At 34.8% G+C, this 18766-nt stretch overlaps 4 protein-coding genes across 4 annotated transcripts; 2 read left to right on the top strand and 2 right to left on the bottom strand.

The window, feature by feature from the left end:
* Positions 1–3182: 3182 nt before the first annotated feature.
* Positions 3183–6141, top strand: LOC114372545 (thioredoxin X, chloroplastic-like). The gene is made up of 2 exons (XM_028330153.1): positions 3183–3666; positions 5456–6141. Exons 1-2 carry the CDS (start codon positions 3328–3330, stop codon positions 5660–5662), a joined length of 546 nt encoding a protein of 181 aa, XP_028185954.1. The 5' UTR covers positions 3183–3327; the 3' UTR covers positions 5663–6141.
* Positions 6142–6847: 706 nt separating this feature from the next.
* LOC114370825 (sugar transport protein 10-like) lies at positions 6848–9195 on the bottom strand. The gene is made up of 3 exons (XM_028328213.1): positions 8561–9195; positions 7743–8366; positions 6848–7527 (listed from the first exon to the last, which is right to left on the bottom strand). Exons 1-3 carry the CDS (start codon positions 9017–9019, stop codon positions 7075–7077), a joined length of 1536 nt encoding a protein of 511 aa, XP_028184014.1. The 5' UTR covers positions 9020–9195; the 3' UTR covers positions 6848–7074.
* A 680-nt stretch (positions 9196–9875) lies between these two features.
* LOC114372468 (pentatricopeptide repeat-containing protein At3g59040-like) lies at positions 9876–14000 on the bottom strand. The gene is made up of 7 exons (XM_028330034.1): positions 13894–14000; positions 13524–13815; positions 13142–13432; positions 12507–12755; positions 11239–11363; positions 10806–10904; positions 9876–10576 (listed from the first exon to the last, which is right to left on the bottom strand). The coding sequence occupies exons 1-7, from the start codon at positions 13959–13961 to the stop codon at positions 10039–10041; spliced, it is 1662 nt and encodes a 553-aa protein (XP_028185835.1). The 5' UTR covers positions 13962–14000; the 3' UTR covers positions 9876–10038.
* Positions 14001–15110: 1110 nt separating this feature from the next.
* Positions 15111–17773, top strand: LOC114372121 (E3 ubiquitin-protein ligase RING1-like). The gene is made up of 2 exons (XM_028329534.1): positions 15111–16069; positions 17349–17773. Exon 1 carries the CDS (start codon positions 15196–15198, stop codon positions 16054–16056), a length of 861 nt encoding a protein of 286 aa, XP_028185335.1. The 5' UTR covers positions 15111–15195; the 3' UTR covers positions 16057–16069; positions 17349–17773.
* The last annotated feature ends 993 nt before the right edge of the window (positions 17774–18766 follow it).

Here is an 18766-nt window from a genome sequence, read left to right on the forward strand (position 1 = left end):
CAGGGTCCGAGGGGATAACTGTTGTGATGGTTATTGTGGCTGTTTTTTTCCTAAATTATCGTCTAACTTCTGAGCATGCTAACATGAGGGGATTTTGAACAGTAGTACTTATAAGCCACCATGTCTTTTGCAGTGAAGTTAAAAGGTGGGGAGGGGTGGAAATGACTATTGGATCGTCAAATGGGCTCGAATTTAAAAATAAATTAATTAATAGAAACGGAGAAAAAGAACGGGACAAATGCATTTTGGGTGTGATTTTGATATATAATGTTGAACATTTGTAATTAAAATTGATTGAGTGTATAATTTAAAGTGAGTTTTATTGATGAAAGAAAAAACAAATTTTAATGCATTTTCAATAGTTTGGATTTGAAATGACAAGCTGAAGGGAAAGAAAGAGCAGAAACAGAAATTGATAAAAACAAGTGAGATGATAAAAATTGATAAAATGACATATATTCCACGTTACATTTATATTTTGTCATATATTAGCAGCCCTAAATGTCATTAAAAAACAAAAACTTGATATCATTTTTGGGATATTATATTTTGCAATTACTTTTTATACATTAAGTTTTAATAGTTTTAATTTGTTGTTTTAAGCTTTTAAAGTGTCTATTTTGATAATTTCTTTCCATTTGCGACTCTCTCTCCTCACCTCCTTGACCACCATCCTATAATCACAGCACACAGCAGATTCGGGTCTCTCTCCTGCACTTACCAAATTTGTGAGGATCCAATGTGACCCTTTGAGGTGTAAGGTTTATAGATAGATTCATTTTCCCTCGTCCGCACCACACAAAATTCCCTCCAAAACTCCGACCTTTTGGCTTACTCAACGCTTCGTCTCAAGTCCACCATGCTTTCTCTGTCTCTAATCCATCCCCACAATAATAATAATAAATTAAATTAAAATATGATTTCAAACCTTTTTCCCTTTCTTTCTCTCTTCCCTCACTACTCACTTGGATTTCCGTCTAAGAAATATTTTTGGTTGAGTTTGGTAATTTAATTCTCCAAATGACTTCCCTTTTTATTCTTTTTTTGGTTTAGAGAGGTGCAGATCGTGACGCCAAGAAGGGTAGACGGAAGCACAGATCTCATTATACTAGCGTTTTTTAACATATAGAAAAAAAACAACCATTGCAAAACATAATAGATCAAATATAAAAAAAATAATATATTTCATTTCTTTATTTCCTTCTCCATTCAAACAATACAAGTGAAAATTGTTTTTTTTTTCTTTATTTTTCTTGTCTTCATTTCTTTTCCTTCTTGTATTCTCTCATGGATCCACATGAAGCATAACCACCAACTTGACAAGTATGTATCTTGAAAAATTCCAGAGCTCAAGTTCTCTTTGTAGGCAAAAACTATCAGTAATAGATGTGTTTTTTTCTGTACATTTGTTTCTTTGCCAATTCCATCAATTTGATATGCAACATCTGGGAAAAAAAAACTTTCCAATACTGGAAGTTACATGATGGGGTTCACAAAACCTTTTGAGTATTTCTTTGTGGGGCCCACGAAACCTTTTTGAGTCTTTCTTTCTTCCACTGAAAACTTCTGGAGAGGAACTGGACTCCCTACCTCATTTAGCAGTCACTTCCATCAGTTCACCGACAATGTGTAGGAAGTTTTCCCTCTTCCACTAAAACTTGTATACCTGAGGATGCTCTGTGATCCTTGGAAAATTTATCAATTGGATTACAATGGAGTAATTTTTATCATGGGATTCTGGGAAAAATCCTGAATAAACCACCTCCTTAAAAATTTCAAATGCATATCTGAAAGAAAAGCACTTGGAAATGCAATATAAATGAACGAGTACGGTTTCATATCTTTCTGTTCCATCTGACGTAAATAATGGAGTGCTGCAGTTGGCCTACAGCATTTGCAAAGACCATAAATAAGTGCCATGAAAGCAATCCAATTTGGAGAACAACCTTTTCTTTCCATCTCATTCCAAACCAAGAGTGCATCATCAGGCCTTTCTGCTCTGCACAACCCTTCCACCAAAGTTGAATAAGAAATGACATTGGGCTCCCTGTCTTCTCCAGACATTCTGGAAAGAAGTGCCATAATCTTATCTACAAATCCATTTTTGCACCAACTATCTATAAGCAGATTGTAAGTCACAGCTGAGGGAGAGAGACCCTTCAGAACAATCTCGTCCAGCAAATTTTCGGCTTCTCTGACTTTGTTGGCCTTGCAGAGCCCTCTCATCAGGACGATGACCACGAGAACACAAATCCGTGAACAATTTCAACGCTCGATCCACTTCTTGAATCTTGATCAATCCCCTTATTGATGCAGAATAGGAAACTACATCAGGAAGGAAACCTTGTTGAACCATGCTGTCTAGAAAATTACACTTCTGGAACTTCTTCCAGCAACTTAACAATCACACTTCTGTCCGGAAAAGCCGATATCAACTTAGTAAAGATTCCAACATCTGGCACCACACCAAACTCCATCTCCGTAAGCAAGCTCAAAGCTCTATGAGCATCTTTGTTAAGCAGAGTCTTCCAATGAGAACATCAAACAAGGAAACGGTAGGAGTAAAACCAACCCGACACATTTTATCGAACAACTGAAGTGCCCTATCAACCCGACCCTCCTTGACAAACCCATGAATCAAAACACAAAAAGTCTTCTCATTTAGCCTCATCCCATGTCCCTCCATCCTCTCCACCAACTCAAAGGCCTTATCGACGTCACTCCATTTGGAAAACGACAATGCCAGCATGGAGCAAACATGTCCATCAACCCAACCCTTTTCCCTCATCAAACCTGCGAGCATTGTAATAAGCCTGCATGACAGGGGTGAGCGTGAACTTGTCAAACTCCCACCCAAACCCCTTCATCTCCTCCAACCTCGCCTCCATCAATTCAACCTCATCGAACTTGGATAAAGCCTCCAACACGCAGTTTCCAAAAAACTTCAAAAATTACTATAAAAAATTTATTTAAATAAAATCAAATAAATTTTTTAGCCAATAAAAAAAATTATAAATTAATTAAAATGTATTGTGTGGCATAATGTAAGCCTTCAAAATATAGTTGTATCATATTAATCAGATAAATTTGAATCCCAAGTCTAATATGCATATTTTGATATTTATTTTGGTGTTAAATAACCTATTTTAATTATATATATAAAAAAAACTTGAAATGATGTTACGAAATTATTGGTTATTCCGATGTGTATATGTGTGGCCAGAAATTAGCGAGAAAATATATTTGGGCAATGCAAGAGAAGCACAACACAAGTCATGACGAATTGATCATAACTCTTCCTTTCCTTTATCGTTTCATTTAGAAAACATGGACACCGTGACACTGTCACTCCTTTCTCTCCCTCCGGTTCCGGTCCGTACAGTGTCCGCGTCTGCATCAACCTCGTCCTCTGTCCCTCTCACTCACTCCTACTCCTGCTCGGCCAGGCAGAGGCTCTCCTCTCACAGAACAAGACTCAGTTTCCGGAATCATTCCTCTGCGGTTCCAAAACTTACGGTGACATGCGGTGCGGCTGTGACGGAGATCAACGAGACCCAATTCAAAGACACGGTGCTGAAGGCTAACCGTCCGGTTCTTGTTGAGTTCGTCGCTACTTGGTGCGGTCCTTGCCGTCTCATCTCTTCCGCCATGGAATCCCTCGCTAAGGTTTTATTTTGCTTCCAACGACGCTTAACTTATTTATTGTTTGCAACTAGGTTAACATTTTAGGTATAAACTTCAATTTGTGAGCTTTTGACTGGTTAAAAGGGTAAATTAGAAATTTAGTCCCTATACTTAGACATAGTTCTGTGTTTCAATACTTCCATGAAAAAATTCCTCATTTTAGTCTCTATAACATTTATGAATTGGTCCCTGCTGCTGGCTGAATGTACTGTGGTGTTATATATTTCATGTTTTTTTTGGCAAACATCTCTCCTACATGACGATAGGGATCAACTTGACAAACATTTGCCAATCGAGCAAACATGTAACACTGATGATAACTTTAGCAAATCGTAGGAATCAATTTGTAAGCATTTTATAATAAAAAAATAAAGTAAAAAATCCTTGTGTGGAGGTGAACTAGTTTTTGGGAATTTTTTGTTGTGGTACTAAATAATGATAGGAACCAGGAAGTCTGATACAAGGAGTAAAAATGTGAAATGAAAATACTCTATTCAACCAATAACACACCGAATGCAAATCCCCCTACTCTAGCCCGCTTCTTTTGAGAAGGCTGCTCCTTGTTAGAAAGAACTTGATTGTTAGAGATAAGAGATGTGGTTTCTAGTCTATCTATTTTTATATACAAGGAAAATGAAAAGTTGAAAAATCATTATATAATTATCCAACAATTGCAATTGAAAAAGAGGAATGCTTGCAATACACTCTCTCTATTATTAGTTATTGAAATTTATTGGAAATCACAAAATTGTTTGTTTCTCACTCTATCTAATGAACCCCACTCGTTATTTTGTAGTTTTCAATAAATTTTAATAGGGGAATGTGTATTGGAAAGAATATGTTAGAAATTGTGTTGCTAGTACTCCTTATAGAAAAATAATTCAAAAAATTGCCTTAGAAAAGAAAAAGAGAGGTTTGAGATGTTTTTTCCTCAAACTGGATTAATGATTGATTTCTAGGTTTTGCATCGAGGTTAACCAACACCTGATAGTAACAACATATACAATGGTGAAATGGAGAAGAAAAAAGGGAAAATAGTTCTAGGCTTTTGAGAGGCCTAGTCTCTCCCACTAGTCCCTCCTAGCCTATATTCTCTCTAACTACACACTCTCCCCCTCTAACTTTCTGCCAGCTTGGCAGTTTGTTACACCATTTTTTTTTGTTTAATTCCATTCAGGTGCACCGCAACCCATTGTCTGGCCTTACACCTGCACTCTGCCGCACTCTTCTTTTGTAAACTTTGGTGATCTTGGGCCTTGGGCTTGTATCAAATAATAACTGTTTGATGATTGTTGAATGAATCCCAACATAATGCTGCTAATGGTCATTGGTGGAAGAGGTATGGCAATAAAAATGTAAAATAGAAGTCTTCTTGTTTTTATGAATTTAAGAAAGCTTTTGGTAATTGCTGACGAATGCAGTCACAGTAACATTAGAAGAATGACTTTGAGCAAACATCATTCTCTCTATAATTTGTCTCCATTTTGTTAAAACTCATATGAAGTTGGAGCCAATTGTATTAGTAGCTCTTTTAGCCCTTAATCTTTTTAGGCACATACTTGAAACTGACATTTGCAATTTTTTAATGCTTGCAAAAGTTTGAGACAATTAGTTTTGGTTGGATCATTCTGATTCATGATTCAAGGAGCAAAATTTTCACTGAATGTGAAACAAATAGTATGATTTTCCTGAAAACTATAGTCAAGTGTTCTTTAGGATCTTAATTTGTCTCCCGTGGACCCTGATTATTTTTTATAATAATAACTTGCAGGAATATGAAGACAGATTAACGGTTGTAAAGATTGATCATGATGCCAACCCGCAGCTAATTGAAGAGTATAAAGTTTATGGACTACCGACATTAATACTCTTCAAGAACGGGCAGGAAGTTCCAGAAAGCAGAAGGGAAGGTGCAATTACAAAATTGAAACTTAAAGAGTACGTGGATGCTTTATTGGAATCAATATCAGTTTCATAGTCATCATCATATTCATACATGTTTCAAAGTTCTGACCTGTGCTGGGAGACTTGCGATATAGGAGCATATCTGTTTGTTTCCATATCTTGTATGAAACAGTTTAACAGGTTTATACAGTTGTATAATCTATATAATATCTGAAGCTGCAAATACAGCATAATGTGGTGAAGGAAGGTTGTGCTAAAGGGTTTCTACTCGGGGCTGGGATTCAGTCATTCTAAATCCAAAAATAAAATTTGTTAGAGACAAATACGAAGAAAAATAAAATAAAAATTGAAAAAAGACAAGTATTTGGCTGGGTAATTGGATTCCAAAATGATGGCATCCTCTCAGTCAGGCTCGTGTTCAGTCCTTGCAGCGGAGTTTTGGGGAATTTGGCATGGATTACGTCTAGCTTGGAATCAGGATTGTTGTGTATTTTGATTTTGATTTTGATTCTAGCAATGCTATTAATTTTTGCTAACTGATGACTGTTGCAATATTCATCCTTGCTATAATTTGGCGAAGTCCATAGGGACCAAATCAATTGAACTAACATGTAGCAAGAAGTGAATCAAGTAGCTGATGCGTTGGCTAAATTTGGGATTAATCTTAATCATCATTCTCAGGTGTTTGATTGATGTAATTCCTTATTTTATTTTGAGTTTCTTAAGGGCCGAGTTAATCTTTTTATTATTTTCAAATTATTTATTAAATTAAAGTAAAATATCTTGAAAGTGACTTAATCTTTTTCTCTTTCAAATTTAATTTTTTTAATTTGTCAAACATATTTTTTATTTTTAAATTTGTTTCTCTTTAAATATAATTTTTTTTAAAAAAAACTTTACCTGCATTAATTATGTTGACATCTCTTATAATTTTAAACATTATATATATATAATTCTTAAATCTATTCTCACAAAAAAAAAAGTTATAACTCGTGTTTTAGTTATTTGTTTTTTAAAATTTACCTAAATTAAATTTTGAATGATTGTCTTCATCTATAATTATTTTTACTTGCATCTTTTACTTTGAGAATTGGGTCATAAATATAAATTCAATGATTTTATTTTTAATGGTAACAATATCTAGCAATCGATTGGGTTATAGATTAGGTTTGTGAAATAACCTTATTTTTTTTATACCCTTAAATCTAACATCATACCCCTCTTAGCTATCACAATTACACGAATACGGGATAGAGTCTAATAAAATTTTCGTGAGTGAAAGCAATATCATTTTTTTAATCAATAATTCAACATTTCTTTTGATACATAGGGACTCAAGCTCTATTTTTTCTTTTCATTTTCAGTCCTTATATATATATATATACACACATATATATACAATATATATATATATATATACATATACATATATATATATACATATATACATACACATATACATACAGTATAATGGGCATCCTTGATTCAACTCTGAGCAGTAGTTGGCTTGCGATCATTATCAACCTGTGGAACAATCTTTGACCAAAACCAATGTGACCTCCACACTAAATGCATTTCTTCAATGGGGATGTTCTTTGTCTCAGGCAACAACAGGGCAATGAAGAGGGTCATGATGAGCACAAATGCAGCAAAGAAGAAGAAAAGGCCAAACTTCAAGTGGCAAAGCATGGCTAGGAAAACTTGAGCAATAGCAAAAGTGAACAACATGTTTACGGCAACATTGGTGGCTTGACCTGCGGAACGAATCTCAAGAGAGCAAATCTCACTAGGCACCAACCATCCTAGTGGACCCCATGACCATGCAAATGCAGCAACAAATGCACATATAAAGAACAAAATAAGGTCGGCTTCTCCTGAAGAAAATGACCCTTCGCCACTCACCCCGAACTTCATAGCAATCATGACTCCAGTAGCAATCTACAAGCAATAATATATATATATATTATGATATATATTATGACCTTTAATTAGTCAATTAAGCTATGTAATGATTTGATTTAGCTTACAAAGTAGTACTAACTTGGGTAATGTTTATAAGAAACAAGCTGTATTATAATTTACATTATAGCTTATTTCTTATAAATAGGACAAGAGACAGTATTAATCATTAGCTGAGTTAATAAATTTTTTACCTGGCAAATAAACATTTGAACACCACCTTCAAGGAATAAAATTTTTCTTCCAACCTTGTCCACAGTGAAGATGGAAACCAAAGTGGCAACCACATTTACACCTCCGGTGATAACTGAAGACATAAGGGAAGCATCGTTGCCAAAGCCCAAAGTCTTGAAAAGGACAGGGGCATAAAACATGACAACATTAATGCCAGTAAGTTGTTGGAAAAATGGAATCAAGGTGCAAAAAATGAGTTGAGGCCTGTATTTTGCTTGTGTGAAGTTCTTCCATGGGTGCTCCACCTCTTTAGCTGACTCACTTGCATCAATAAGAGCTTGCAACTCCTCTTCAACATTGTCAATGCCGCGGATCTTTTGCAACATTTTCTTAGCTTCTTCCTTTTGGCCTCTTTCAATCAGGGAATTAGGTGTATCACCTAAGAAAAGAGCTCCAACACATAACATGACTGCAGGAATAGCTCCAGTACCCAAAGAAATTCTCCATCCATTTTCTAGTTTGGATGTTCCATAGTTGATAAGGTTTGCAGCTAAGATGCCAATTGTGATCATCATTTGGAAGCCCATATTAAGTGCACCTCTAATCTTTGCAGGAGCCATTTCGGACAAATATACTGGAACAGACTACATATTGAAAATAGTATATATGTATACGTACAACAATAATTAGAAACAACACAAAAAAAATTTAATCATAATATTAACACTAAAGCAAAACGCGAATAAAATTAGTATTTGAAGTAGTGGGTTGGAAAACACATGAGATCTTTGACTCGGGACCAAAAAAAAAAAAGTCAATGTTATTATCGCGATCTTACCTGATTACAATATCCTACACCGAAACCAAGCAAGAGACGGCCTATGATAAGCATTTCGATGTTGACGGCGAAACCGTTCAACAATGCGCCCACAAGGAAAAACAAACCTCCTAAAAACATGGAGGCCTTGCGTCCCATCATCCTTGTGGTGGAAGAAGCAAAGAAAGAAGCTACTAAAGCAGCAAGATACAGAGAAGAGGTAAATAGTGTAAGGAGCTCGTTGTCAAATTTGCAATATTGGCTTCTATGGCCGACATCATCTTGCATTTGTTTATAGACACCGGGAAAGAATTTGATGAGAAATGGTTCCATGGAAGTCACTCCTCCGGTTATTCCAAGATCATAACCGAAGAGTAAGCCTCCCATGGCTGCCACAAAGCATGTAACCAATACGAATGCAGTGACCTTCCCTTCAAATTGCTTTGCATTTCCCGAATCTACATAACCTCCTCCTGCCATTGTTTTAAGTTGTTGTAGTAATTATTACTACAAATCTCTCTGGGTTGAATACTAAGGTTGGATCGATGATCCTGCTTGATGATGTTATGTTATTGCAAATAGACAACTAGCTCCTTGTATTCATATCCCCTCTTCCTTCAAATTCTTGCTTTCTTTCCTTACTTCTGTGTTGTTTGAAAAAGAATTGTGATTTTATAGGGGGAGCGGAGCTGCTCTGCATCTTAGCCTCTCGTAAAACTAATGGTCATCACCAAAATTAGGGAGTCAAACAACTTTTTTACATGCGATAGAAATTGCAGATATCGTTTGTATTAGCTAGAAATTAGAGTCATATAAACAAATTTTACTATTATTAGATTAGAACCAGGTCAAATACTAACTTTAGAAAACTAACCCAATTACAAACTCCAGACGATGTTTTTATAATATTTTTTCCAGACAATTGTTTAAATTGATTGTAAAATAATCAATTGTATGTCTGAAAAAAAAGCCAAAAAAACATATTATAGTAAAAAGAAAACAAATAATATCTCTTAAATTATGCGTGATTTCGGTCTTTTGAATTTTCCAAATCAATTAAGTCTCTTATTTAAAAATAAAAAAATAAATTTCGCCATTCTACCAATTTGTTTCTACCTAAAACTCTTGAATATTTTTTTTCTCATAAAAATACTCACAGATTAAATCAGTTATGTTTTTCTTTTTTTCATAAAAACATCACATTTCAAGATACAGTGAATAATGATGCATTTGGAATTAACGTCACCAAAGTTTTTTATTTGTTTTGTTTTTACTGGACGTCACCAAAGTTATGCGCTAACTAGTCAAGATACCGTGAACATAAATGGATGATGAGACATATGGGACATGTTTACTTTCCAATAAGACTCCCATATTTGGAGTATATTATGTCTAAGTTAAATACTTTCAATTGCTTGATAGTATAATGGTACCACAAAATACAATGACTACTAGTGTACAAAATTTGTAGTGTTTAGGTCTCAAGGACTTGACATTCGTCAACTTAACTCTGTAGAATGTTCATAAGCCCTTTCGAGCTGGGCATCAAAATATTCATATTTATTTTCTTCATCTTCGTCAACAAGTTTAACAATACCATTAACTTTAGATAAACTGTTATTTTCACTGAAATGCCCTACGAGCTCATTAGCCTCTTCCCTTTCTTCATCTGTTTTTGCTAAAGATAGAAGGACATTTTTAGCTTTCTGATCAGGAGGAATTCCATTAGACTCCATTTCCTTAAACCAATGAACAGCACTGTCGAAGTCTCCACTTTTTCCATATGCATCCATGATAGTAGTCAAAATTGTCTGATTGGCCTTGATTCCCCGAACAAGCATTTCTTCATACTTTTTCATTACCATCTCAAGATCATTTATCTTAGCATACCCTTTAATCAAGGTTCCATAAGTGACAACATTAGGCTCAAAGTCATCTTGTATCAATCTTTTGAAAAACTTCTCAGCACCCTCCATGTCATCTGCATTGACATAAGCTGATAACATGGTAGTGTATGAGCAAAGATCTGGAAAGTATCTGCACCGGAAAAGTACAATGATACACGGAGAATGCTCAGTGTTGTGCACTAAAAAATAATGTTGACAGTAACATATATTCTCTAATTATAATTTATTCGGTACATGAATTTTAATAGTGTTTGGATATAAGTTGGAGGACCAAAGTGAGACAAAAAATAACCAGAGAACGAAAAATGTATAATTGTTTGCCTAATATATATACACTGAAGAAAGGAAATACTATTTACCTATCCCTTCTCATGCTCTTAAACACAGTCTGAGCTTGCTCTACCATTCCCGATATAGAAAATGCATCAAGTAAAATATTGTAAGCCTTCCGAGTTGGTCTGTGGAAAATAAGAGAATACTATAACTTTTTTAATAATAATAACAATAAGAGTAGTTTAGTAGATAAAAACATAACTAATTAAGCAACAGAAACAGAAAATAACAGTTTGCATAGGAACAAAAGATAAGAGATGAGGTTGCCATGCTAAAGATGGGAATTTTAATATTTCAATGATTTACTCATAAATCATAATAGCAACAAGATATACTGATGTCTGAATAATAACTACTAAAAAATTGCATTATGTAATTGATAATAACTTATTACAGTAAATTATCCAGCTTTCTATTAATTCTTCACACTGGTATTTTTGTTTTTATTTTTTGACATACCTGACACCAGCGTCAAGCATTTCCTCAAATACAGCTAATGCTTCTTCCTCCCTCCGGGCCTTCCCATACGCACTTACAAGTAAGGCATAGCTCACAACGTCGGGTCTGAGATCAGCTCTTTGCATCTAAAATTAGGCATTCACTTCAATATCTGATGAGTTAATTATAATCAAGAAATTAAAGGGGGGGACAGAGAAACAAGATGCAAACTAATTTGCTATGAAGCACCAATACTTCAATTTGCTTCACGTATCTGTATCCGATACCGGTTCTCTTGGATACTTCATCGATATGTATGAAGTATCCAAATCTATGAAATGTCAATACTTCAATTTGCTTCCCTTATCCAATACGATACTCTTGGATATTTCATCGATATGTATTGGTGAAGTATCCAAGCCTTTAAAGCATTTCATGAAAATCCAATAGAAATTGTATGAAACATATATGTATATTTGTATTTGCAAAATTGCAATTATATATTTATCAAGTTTTACGAATTTTTATATATTTCTAAATTTCTAAATATGCATCTTACACGTATCGTATCTTATATATTTTTAGAATAATCGTATCGGATATGTACGTATAGTATCCGTGCATCATAGATGGGAAGTCTTGAAAATGCCTCAGATTAAAATAAATTATCTGTCCATGAAAGTCTTGACAATATAAGTGCTTCTTGTGTGCAAGGAGTAAGGACTTAATTTCACCAATTGTCATATTTTAATAAAATTCTGACTGAATTAGCATGGATAATGGTTTTCAAACCATAACAAAATTCAAATAATCTCCTTGTAGGAATTAACATTTAACAATCAGGTATCTTAGAATTAGAATGTGGGTTTGGGTCTAACTCAACCCTTCAAAACTGACTTGTAAGGTAGACGATGCCCCCACTTAGATACTCTATCTTGGCACTATCTCTAGCCAGTGTGGGACATGCGTTTTTCCCAATAAGGTAAGACTGTTTTGTACCTCTACACCAAAAACACAAAGCCAAAAACAGTTGAAAATTGAGCCTATACTTATGAAGAAGGAGATCTAGAATTTCACATAAGTACCCAAACATGTTGCTATTCATGTAGAATATGACAAGACAATTTGATTTAACACAAGTTTTTCCTCTTTTGGAAATAATCAAATAATATGATGTTAAAAGTATGCATATTCTGCCTTCAGAAAAGAATGTTGTCTGTGATAAACATGCACTGAGTACAACAGAGATAAAGTCAAAGATTGTATACAAGATAGATATTTAATTTTACCTGATCATATATGTTTGAAACTTCCTTGTAATCTGTTTCAAATGACATCAAGCTATTATATGTTACAGTAGTTTGTTGAATTCCCCGTTCAGCCATCAGTGCAAATGTCTTCCGAGCCTTTTCATAACTTCCAGCCTTCTTATACATATAAATCATCATATTAAACATCTTCTGGTCTGGTTTCAAAGGTGAATTTTCATCATTCAGTAGATTGTCAAACAATTCTTCAGCTTCCCTATACTTGTTACCCTGTAGGTGAATTAAATATATAAATGCAACACTGAAAGTCAGAGACTCAACAGCAGTCTGTACAGTATTTAAGAAATGTACACTGAGTTCAACATAGTTATCAAAGAAACATGAGGATATGTGTTGGAATTGAAAAGCCATTATTAGGCCCTTATTTACAGCTAAGAATTCTATGGCAAGACTGAACACATTCATCGACACAATCCAAAAATTTAATTTCCACTACGGAGCTTGTTACATTAAGAAGGTAGACAGTGAATGTATTTGACTTTTATTCGAAAATTTTCACAGGAAACCAGAAGTACAACAAGCACCACCACTAGTGGCTGTAAGAGATTAAATATTAAAGGGAAATAAAAGAGCATAGGACAAGAACGTATGGTTACCTGAACAAATGTCTTAAGTATTATCTGGTATGTGAAAGCAGAAGGTTCAGGACCCCATTTCTGCATCCTTCGGAATATTGCTTCAGCATTGTTATATCTGCCTCCTTTTCCATAAGCTTCCATGAGTGCAGTTTGAGACACTACATTTGGTACATAACCATTCTTATTCATCAATCCTAAGACCTTCTCGGCACCATTGAAGTCTCCTAGCTTCCCATAAGCCGTGATAAGCATGAAGAAATCCATCTTCCCAAAATCCCACCAGTTCTGAGTCCGAAGCCAGTCAAGAATCTAAAGAATCACACAATAAAGCAGTTAGAATCAATAGTTCACTATCAAAAGCAAACAGATAACAGTTGTATGTATTGGTAATGGTATATACCTCAACAACAAGGTGCCACTTTTTGAGTTGCTTAAACCTAATCAAGGTACCAACAAGAAGGTCTTTAGGAATATTTTGGTTATTAATCTTCTCAGAAGAGAGAACAGAGACAGCAGAACCCGATTCTTCGATTTCAGTCATGATTCTCCTCCAATTCTTCTGGTCAGCTTCATCTGCAGCATCCTTGAAAACCTCGAATTTCCTCCTCCTCTGCATGAACTTTCTGGGTTTCAACATTCCCCGACAAACCACCTCCATTCTCCCACTCATCCTCACACTCGCAATTCCATTGCTAACACACACACAACACAACAACACAGTGAATAATGAGTGAAACGTACACAAAGCAATAAAAATTGAGTAAGCTTACCCTGTGCGAGTGTGTGGAAGAGGGAGTTGTCGCAGGTGACAGTGTGACTTGGAAATGAGACTACACATTTAGCATACAGCACTAACCGATCGCCACCAGAAGAACAAGATTGTATTAAGGAAAAAGTAAATATAAATAAAATATCTATCTATTCTAATATCCATAATCATTTCTTGGGCCGGACTATTATTTTTCAGGTTGGCCCAACAACTTCGGGCCCGCCCCAGTTATGAAGTATACACTCTTGTGTGTGGGTTATGGGCATTTCTATTTCTATGGCCTTTAAATACTCACTTCATTTTTTTTTTATTGGACTTTAATCTACATAATAAAGATTTATCTATAACAATTAGCATAGATTATTAGAGTAAAACTTTAAAAAATTAAGAAAAATACAATAATCATTTAATAATATATCAGTAATTTGACTCATACAACATGTGAGTAACTTTTATATTTTATAGTAATAAATTTAAAAATTATAAAAATCCAATATTTAAAATTACATAAAAGCGTGTAAAGGATGAAGAATTATTCAATTTAATAATTTTTTTTGTGATAAATTACTCACGTGATCTATTATCTTTGTTTTAGATTACAATTTGTTCTCTTATTTATTAAAAGTTATAAAATATTTTTTAATTTTTTTAGTAAAATATCTCTTAATTAGTCTTTAATAAAATATTTATAATTTTTAAACACTTGTCATTTTCTATTTCAGAATATGATTTCAATTTTTTTATAAGTAAATTTTCACCAATAATTATTTTATTAATGATTGAATTCGAGATTAGATTCAACTATGTAGAAATTATGGGACTCAATTAATTTTCAGACAAAAAAAAAAAAGAACATAAAATTTTCCAATTTAATTAAAGAAATTTTTCTGTTTTCCGATTTCTCAAGATTTTCTACACATGATTATACTTTTTTTTTATACATTCACGAAATTATACTTTTTGTGCAAAAAAAAATTTATTAAATAACCATAAATAATAGAAACACAAAATAAAAAATAACATATAATAATAGATACGTATAAAAAATTAAATTATTAAACTAAATTTAATAATTAGTACATATACCAATTCATAATAAGAAAAATGATTATAATATATCAAATTTAGCTAGTAAGATGCCTACATCTAATATCCATAATCATTTATTGTATTTGGATCTGGCCCAACAACCTTGGGCTCGCCCACTTATATAGAGCGAGATGTTCTTCAGTTGGTTGGAGAAAGAAAGAAGGAAAGCAAAGTAGACGAGTGATTGCGTTGCGATTGACGACGACGAGGAATCATGTCTTCCGGCGGCGGCGGTGGTAAGCCGTTCTTCTGCCACGTGTGCAGTCAGAGGATTACGTGCTCCGATGAGTCGGAACCATTCTGCCCGATGTGTATGGAAAGTTTCGTAGAAGAATGCAACCCTAACAATCCCAACCCTAATCTCTTCCCCGACAGTGATGAATCTTCGGATCCCGAACTCCCCTTCCACCGCTTCTCACTTCTCCCTCTCTTGCTCTCATCAGTCTCTAGGTCCCGATCCGAACCCGACGTGTTCGACCCGATGGTCTTCCTCCAGAACCACCTTCAGGACCTTCGCGCCGACGGTGCCAACATTCAAGTTGACTTTGACCATCCTTCCAACGAGAATCAAGGCTTTCGCCTTGCGAACATCGGCGACTACTTTATGGGCCCCGGCCTCGAGCAGTTTATTCAGCAGCTTGCCGACAACGACCCCAACCGCTACGGAACGCCGCCCGCCGCCAAGGACGCCGTCGAGAATCTCCCCACCGTTACCGTCGACGACGACTTGCTGAACTCCGAGCTGAACCAGTGCGCTGTCTGCCAGGACGAGTTCGAAAAGGGTTCTAAGGTGACACAGATGCCCTGCAAGCACGCGTATCACGGCGACTGCTTGATTCCGTGGCTTCGGCTGCATAATTCATGCCCTGTGTGCCGCTATGAATTGCCCACGGACGACGCCGATTACGAGAACGAGGTTCACGGTGGTGATGCTGGGTCGAGGACAGGTGGGAGCGACGGTGGAGGTGGGAGTAATAGACCTTTTCGCAGGACTGTTAGGATATATTTGCGCCATCCTGATGCTGGTGACTCTGCGCAGGACGGTGCTGAAAGGGAATGGAGATGGGGAAGTTGAGATTGAAATTTATGTAAGTAGCTCCTCTCTGATTCTTTGGTTTGTGTGTTTTGTTTGTTGTATATGATTTTGGTTGTTATGCATTCTTTCCTTTTAGATTTTAGATACATTAGGTTTTGATTGGATTCAGGATTGACAATTGATGGCATTCAAGTATATCATTATTTTGGCTTTAGTTTTGTTAGTTGTTCTGATACCTCCTTACATAGTGACAAGGCTTTGTAATTACTGTGATGGGCTTTTAAAAATTATTCTGTGTATTCTCATTTTTGGTCATCTTCATATTAGAGGTGTAAATTATTTGAACTGCATCTGAGATTTTAACAAGTGGTTTGTTGAACTGCTTATATTCTAATGTATCCTAATACGTTTGTGTTCTGTATAGTTTTGATGATTATAGCTCCTTTTCTCCATGATTTTTTCATCAAAATTCATTTTGTAATCATTTTTATGCTGCTAATGCTAACTCTTGGTGAGAGCTTTTGACCATGGAGCTGCTTGTCCCCAACTCTTCCCCAAAGAAGTGGCTAAAAAGAGGAAGGGGTTTAAAAACCTTGGGTTTCATCCTAAAGTACTAAATCAAGTACTTATTTTACTTTTGGAGTCTTGAACTACTATAGAATGAAGGTGGAGATGATGAGAAAGGTTAAAAGAAGTTAGCAAATTGAAAGTAATTAATTGATCCAAGATCTGAAGATTCACTAGTACTTTGCAGCATCATGGTAAAAGCCCATGGAATGGATTGTTTTCCACTAAGTCATATTGAATGCTGATTTTCGGTAGGAAATTTTAAAAAATACTCAGAACTGGACTTGTTCCTTAAGTAGTTGGAAAAGAGATGGGAAATCAATATTATTTTTTTTAATTTTCTTTTTTTCCCTCTTGTATTGTATGCAACATGTCTAAGCAACAATATTTGGGCAAATGGATGATACACATTCTTTTTTCTCTACTTTATCCCCCTCCCCAATTCTTTAGATTTATATTTGTATGTTTCTCATACTTGTATGCTTATGAAGGGGGTAATTTATTTACGGTGAAATTTTATTGGTTTTACTGTTTCTATTCTCATATTTTACATTTCTTATTTACTATGCTATGGAGCAAGCTAATATGTGGATTGCTTGTTGGCTTTTAAATTCTGTAGCCGGATCATTGTCACTGTATATTCTGGACCAAAAAAATGTAAAATTGCATCTGTGTTTGGTTTTTTTCCATTTTTTTATATATTTGTTCATCCAGTATTTATGAATCTGTATCCATTGCTGATAGATAGTTTGTATCTGCTGCAGGTTTTGTTTCATGTTGAAAAACTGGAAACTATCTTGTGCAGCTCTGAGATTCTGTGAATAGATTGTAGCATTGCAATGTTTACAGAAGTCCTTGTGAGGAATGCAAGAAATGTTATTTCCCGTGGCAAGGAACTTTGTTCGATCAAAGGTCTTTGTTTGTTATGGTAGTAGATAGCTGGAACATGGGAATGCACGAAAACACAACTATTGAGATTTTAGGTACTGTGTTAATGAGCGTTGATAAGAAACTTCCCGTTACTTTTGTACAGATCATCTTCCAAACATCCAATATTGATTATCGTCCTTTTGTACAATATGAACTAGTCATGGTCTATATTGCTCCTGTGTGTGTGTATAAAACGTTTTAATTTAGAAAAATGTTCTTTTGACCTATTTAGAAAAGGTTTAATGTTACTTTTGATTCATTAAGTTTTATACTTCTTTCGTTTTCTATTAAGTTTAAAATGTTCAATTTAGTTATTTATATTTTTGAAATGTGTCATTTTAGTACATTATGTTTATTATGTTTTCCGTCAAAAATATTTGTGTTCCGTTCACACATTTAAATTTTAAAACCATTAATTTAAAGTAGGGATGGCTTTTGGTGGTTAAAAATTGTCACTATTTATAATCTTATTAAAAAATTTAAACCAACAAAAAGAAAAATCTCACCGATGATGAATATGCTCACATCATAGAATGTAAATATTAGAATCCATTTTCCAATTCTAAATATTAGAATATCTTAGCTTCAAATTAAAATTTAATAATCTACAAAATCCCCCAAAATTACACTAAATACATTAATCAACAAACCCTAAACCCCTAATCTTCAAATCCTCCTAATTCATTGCACGCCCAACATCACCTCTCAAGTCTTTGAACCCATCATTGAGGTTTCAATTTAGAGTTTGTCGAGATTTGCATTTGCAATTGAGTTTATGGTACAAATGAAGTTGATGCATCTCTTTAAGAAGATGGAGGAGATGGAGAGGTTGCAGTTCCTCAATATCACACACAACCCTAAGTATCATTTCCTTAATGAAGGATTTGGTCATGGTGGTGGAAGGTGACGATAGTGGCACGAGAAGGCACGCAGATGATGTTTGATTGTTGATGGTGGTTGTGGTGGTTTTGGAGTGGTGATGCTCTGATGATGGTGTCGCGGTGTTGCACGTACTATGTTTAGACACGATGATGGGTGAGATAGTGGTTGTGACATGATAGATCTAAGTTGTGTTCTGGATCTATGTTTTGGGCACACAACAGATTTAGATTTTAATGGTGGTATTCAAAGAAGAAGATGATTTGATTTAGGCTTGAAATAAAATAAGGACAATGGTGATTAAAAATCATCACTATGTTAAATTGATTATTTTTAAATTTAAAACATTGACAAACAATAACGTTAACGAAAA

Source organism: Glycine soja, chromosome 10 (genome assembly GCF_004193775.1).
Source record: "Glycine soja cultivar W05 chromosome 10, ASM419377v2, whole genome shotgun sequence".
Lineage (NCBI taxonomy): Eukaryota > Viridiplantae > Streptophyta > Magnoliopsida > Fabales > Fabaceae > Glycine > Glycine soja.